This window comes from Sprattus sprattus (assembly GCF_963457725.1).
Source record: "Sprattus sprattus genome assembly, chromosome: 21".
Lineage (NCBI taxonomy): Eukaryota > Metazoa > Chordata > Actinopteri > Clupeiformes > Clupeidae > Sprattus > Sprattus sprattus.
The window spans coordinates 9,205,621-9,210,620 of NC_137919.1; the positions used below are offsets into that span (position 1 = coordinate 9,205,621).

At 42.0% G+C, this 5,000-nt stretch overlaps 1 protein-coding gene across 1 annotated transcript in view; it reads right to left on the bottom strand.

Moving 5' to 3' along the window:
• The window catches only part of LOC308382395 (B-cell scaffold protein with ankyrin repeats-like), a gene marked incomplete at both ends in the record, with an annotated part of 59,689 nt that overhangs the window by 287 nt on the left and 54,402 nt on the right, over positions 1 to 5,000 (bottom strand). Inside the window, 3 exons of the mRNA XM_080860115.1 lie at positions 467 to 546; positions 1,023 to 1,052; positions 2,635 to 2,698. Coding sequence (XP_080716241.1) covers positions 467 to 546; positions 1,023 to 1,052; positions 2,635 to 2,698 — 174 coding nt within the window. The remainder of the gene's footprint in view (positions 1 to 466; positions 547 to 1,022; positions 1,053 to 2,634; positions 2,699 to 5,000) is intronic.

Sequence of the window (5,000 nt, forward strand, 5' to 3'; positions counted from 1 at the left end):
CAGTATTGCCCAATGAAAACCTGATGCTTTCATTTGTTAGACTAATAAACTTAAAAGTCTGAAAGTCTGCGATGGTGTTTTTGTTACATTTTTAGACTACATTTATTTCCCTAACAAACATTTGTTTACAAAGGCACATTCATATCGGTCACATCCGAGGTATGCATCATTTTATGAATATTATGTTTTGACTTATTTATTAGCATGGTTGATCTGTCATTTAACAGAATAGGCTACCGCTTGTGTTACAGCAATCTTTGAATTAACAGTGTGAATTATTATTATTATTAGTAGTAGTCGTAGTAGTATCAGCAGCAGCAGTGGTAGTAGTATTTATATGGTTATTATTAATATTAGAAGTAGTGGTTTAAGTTATTAATATTAATATTGTAGTTGTTGTTATTATTATTATTATTATTATTATTATTATTATTATTATTCATCCCATTAGCGCACCCTCACTCACTTGTTGTCCTTTGAGCGGCTTGCTGTAGAAGTCGCTCTCCACGGGCTGGCTTCCTCTTCTGCAGTCCTTCACTGCTACATCTAAACAGGGGTCAAAGGTCAGCAAGAGAGTTACCAGGACGACAGGAACATGACTCTGGGGTTTTGAGGTGACTGCTTTCTTATTGTTTGTCAGTGTGCCAATGCCAATTTGACTTCCGTGGAGCTGACATCTTGAAGGAGATGGAGAGGTTAGTTTATGTTCCCCACTCAGACATGAGATAAAACGACAGCTTTAAAGGCTTCGGAAGCGAAATGGAAAGAGAGATTGTTGGCAATATGTCGCTTCAAAGAGGTTATGTGGATCCCAAATCTGGCCTTGCAGGAAGTCTAATACCCCTGTGAGCCGAGAGTTTGCCTCGTTAACAACCCTCTTGAGAGGTGGCAGATTCACGGCATGGAGGCGAGGAGAGGACGAGCAAAGAACAGGGGGAGAAAAAAGAAAACAGAAGAAGAGAGAAGAAGATTATTTCCCAAGAGCCTCTTACTTTCCAATGCAGAGGAAGTTGTACACTCACTTGGTGTGTGATGTATGATGTTGATTTTATCTGAGAGAGGGAGAGAGGGAGGAAGGGAGAGAGAGACAGAGAGAGAGAGAGAGAGAGAGAGAGAGAGACAGATATAGACAATTAGAACAGTGAGCAGCAGCCCTTCCTCCGGTCTCTTATGTCCGCGCCATGTTTCCCCTCAAAGTCACTTTCACTTCACTTTCATATTAAATCCAAGTGAGGAGCCTGTCATCTGTGGCCCATAATAAACAGTCCTGCACCGCACTGACAGCGAGTCTATTTCAGACGCGATTCATCATCTTCCTGCTCAGTTCCACAAGGTGTTTGTTTCTTTGGGGAATTAGTCATTTGATACGGATCCAGTAAGAGGGAATAGGAAAGGAAAAAGAAACAGAGTGTTGGGTCTGAAGGGAAGAGTGGTGGAGGAAGGAGAGGGGTAGGGAGAGAGAGAGGAGGAGCGAGGTAGAGAGAGAGAGTGATGAGGAGAAAGGTAGGAAAAAAGAGAAGAGAGGTATGGCGAGAGGAGAAGAGAGATAGGGATAGAGAGAGGAGACAGTAGAGAAGTAGGGAGAGGGTGATGAAGAGAGAGGTAGGGAGAGAGGAGAGAGAGATGAGAAGAGGGAGAGGAGGATGGGAGACTTTGACTTTTAAAAACCTTTAACACATCAAGTCAAATAAAAGCATTCCATATCAGTGATGCTCCTACATGCTATGACCACACAGATCTTACACATCGCAGGAGAGGAAAGAGGAGAGGAGAGGAGAAGAGAGGCAGGAGAAGAGAGAGGAAAGGAGGAGAGGAGAGGAGAAGAGAGAGGAGAGGAGGAGAGGAGAGAAGAAGAGAGAGGAAAGGAGAAGAGGAGAGGGGATGTGTGGGTGATGGAGTCAACACTGTTACTGAGAGTACACACTCTTAACAAAACAACTACCATCTTAAATCTGTAAGGGTTTCCTGCAATAAACCTCTGGTCTGCATCAAATTTCACTACTAGGGCTGATGTAACTTATTTTTTTCACATTACTCCTACAACTGATATATAACCTCACACCGCAAAAGTCGCTTATCTATGCTGCAGGCCTAGTTTATTAAATGAAAGTTACCTGTGAATGCTGCATGAACAACTTTAGCCACTTGAGGGCGCCAGTAAAGCACATAATACTGACTAAAGCACACATGAGAGTACAGATGAAATGGTAGTCAGGACACATCGGGGGGAAGGATGTTGGACTGGTGATGACCATAGATGCTCTTTGGGCGGGGGAATGATGTTAGAATGGTGTTTACCATAGACACTCTTTGGGTCGGGGGAATGATGTAAGACTGGTGTTTACCATAGACGCTCTTCAGATCAGGGGAATGATATTAGAATGGTGTTTACAATAGATGCTCTTTGGGACGGGGGAATGATGTTAGACTGGTGTTTACCATAGATGCTCTTTGGGACGGGGGAATGATGTTAGACTGGACCAGACTGGTGTTTACCATAGATGATCTTTGGGTTGGGGGAATGATGTTAGAATGGAGTTTAGTTTTTGGGTCGGGGAATTATGTTAGACTGGTGTTTACAATAGACAATAGATGCTCTTTGGGACGGGGGAATGATGTTAGAATGGTGTTTACCATAGACGCTCTCGTCGTCCTCTCTGTTGTTAGTGATGCTGGCTCTCAGCTGACGCAGTTTCTCCTTAAATAAACCGTCAATAAGCACAAATAAAACAAACAACAAACATCAAAATGTACCCGAGAAGTTGACTCTGTAAACAATCAACCACAGTAAACATGAATACATGACAAATGCTGTGCGCCTGGAAGGATGCTTTAAATATTTAAAAAACAATAAACAACAAACACTAAAATATTAAATTTAACCATTGTAAGGGTGTTTACACAGAGCAGCTGTAAACAAGATAAACATTTAAACAGTGCACATGTAAACACAAACATTTAAGGACAAGAAGCCTGCAAAGTCAAAACATGTGTAAATAAGGTAAACTTGTAAACAAGAAAATTGGCACAATCACGACAAACACCTGTGTGTGTGTGTGTGTGTGTGTGTGTGTGTGTGTGTGTGTGTGTGTGTGTGTGTGTGTGTGTGTGTGTCTCTCTGTGTGTTCCGACTCTCCAGTGTTTGTCTGTTGCCACTTAATCAAGCTCCACCTGCTCCTGCAGTGTGTATTTGAACAGCCAGCAGCAAGCTTATTCCAGAGACCCTGGCAGCAGAAGGGAAATAAAACAGTTCCAAAAACGTCTCTGAAATATGTGTAGTAAGACGTCAATACTAATATGATTTAATGCACAAAGCTCCCGTACTGTTGTTGAAGTGTGTGATTATGTGTTGTGCGTGCACGCATGTGTGTGTATGCAAGCAGGTGCGTGTGTGTGTGTGTGTGTGTGTGTGTGTGTGTGTGTGTCTGAGTGACTGTGAGTGGGCGACTGAAGGCTACATGATGGCAGTGTGTGTGAGTGTGTGTGTGTGTGTGTGTGTGTATGTGTGTGTGTGTGTGTGTGTGTGTCTGAGTGACTGAGAGTGGGCGACTGAAGGTTACATGATGGCATTGAGTGGGTGGACATTGTGGGCCGTGTTTCACACCCGCCTCCTCAAACCAGAGTGCATGCTGGGAGTTGTTAAAGGTCAATGGTGAGCAGGTTCACCAGGGCCATTGTTTAAAAGCCTCACACACACACACACACACACACACACAACACAACACAACACAACACACACACACACACACTTCTAAACTCCCCCCTCAAACCTGTGTTGTACTTCTCTCCTCTCTTACGCTGTGGATCATTAATATACTGGTTCTGTTAACCTCTCTTACGCTGTGGATCATTAATATACTGGTTCTGTTAACCTCTCTTACGCTGTGGATCATTAATATACTGGTTCTGTTAACCTCTCTTACGCTGTGGATCATTAATATACTGGTTCTGTTAACCTCTCTTACGCTGTGGATCATTAGTATACTGGTTCTGTTAACCTCTCTTACGCTGTGGATCATTAATATACTGGTTCTGTTAACCTCTCTTACGCTGTGGATCATTAATATACTGGTTCTGTTAACCTCTCTTACGCTGTGGATCATTAATATACTGGTTCTGTTAACCTCTCTTACGCTGTGGATCATTAGTATACTGGTTCTGTTAACCTCTCTTACGCTGTGGATCATTAATATACTGGTTCTGTTAACCTCTCTTACGCTGTGGATCATTAATATACTGGTTCTGTTAACCTCTCTTACGCTGTGGATCATTAGTATACTGGTTCTGTTAACCTCTCTTACGCTGTGGATCATTAATATACTGGTTCTGTTAACCTCTCTTACGCTGTTGATCATTAGTATACTGGTTCTGTTAACCTCTCTTACGCTGTGGATCATTAATATACTGGTTCTGTTAACCTCTCTTACCCTGTGGATCATTAGTATACTGGTTCTGTTAACCTCTCTTACGCTGTTGATCATTAATATACTGGTTCTGTTAACCTCTCTTACGCTGTGGATCATTAGTATACTGGTTCTGTTAACCTCTCTTACGCTGTGGATCATTAATATACTGGTTCTGTTAACCTCTCTTACGCTGTGGATCATTAATATACTGGTTCTGTTAACCTCTCTTACGCTGTGGATCATTAGTATACTGGTTCTGTTAACCTCTCTTACGCTGTGGATCATTAATATACTGGTTCTGTTAACCTCTCTTACGCTGTGGATCATTAATATACTGGTTCTGTTAACCTCTCTTACGCTGTGGATCATTAATATACTGGTTCTGTTAACCTCTCTTACGCTGTGGATCATTAATATACTGGTTCTGTTAACCTCTCTTACACTGTGGATCATTGGTATACTGGTTCTGTTCTGTTACGCTGTGGATCATTAATATACTGGTTCTGTTAACCTCTCTTACGCTGTGGATCATTAATATACTGGTTCTGTTAACCTCTCTTACGCTGTGGATCATTAATATACTGGTTCTGTTAA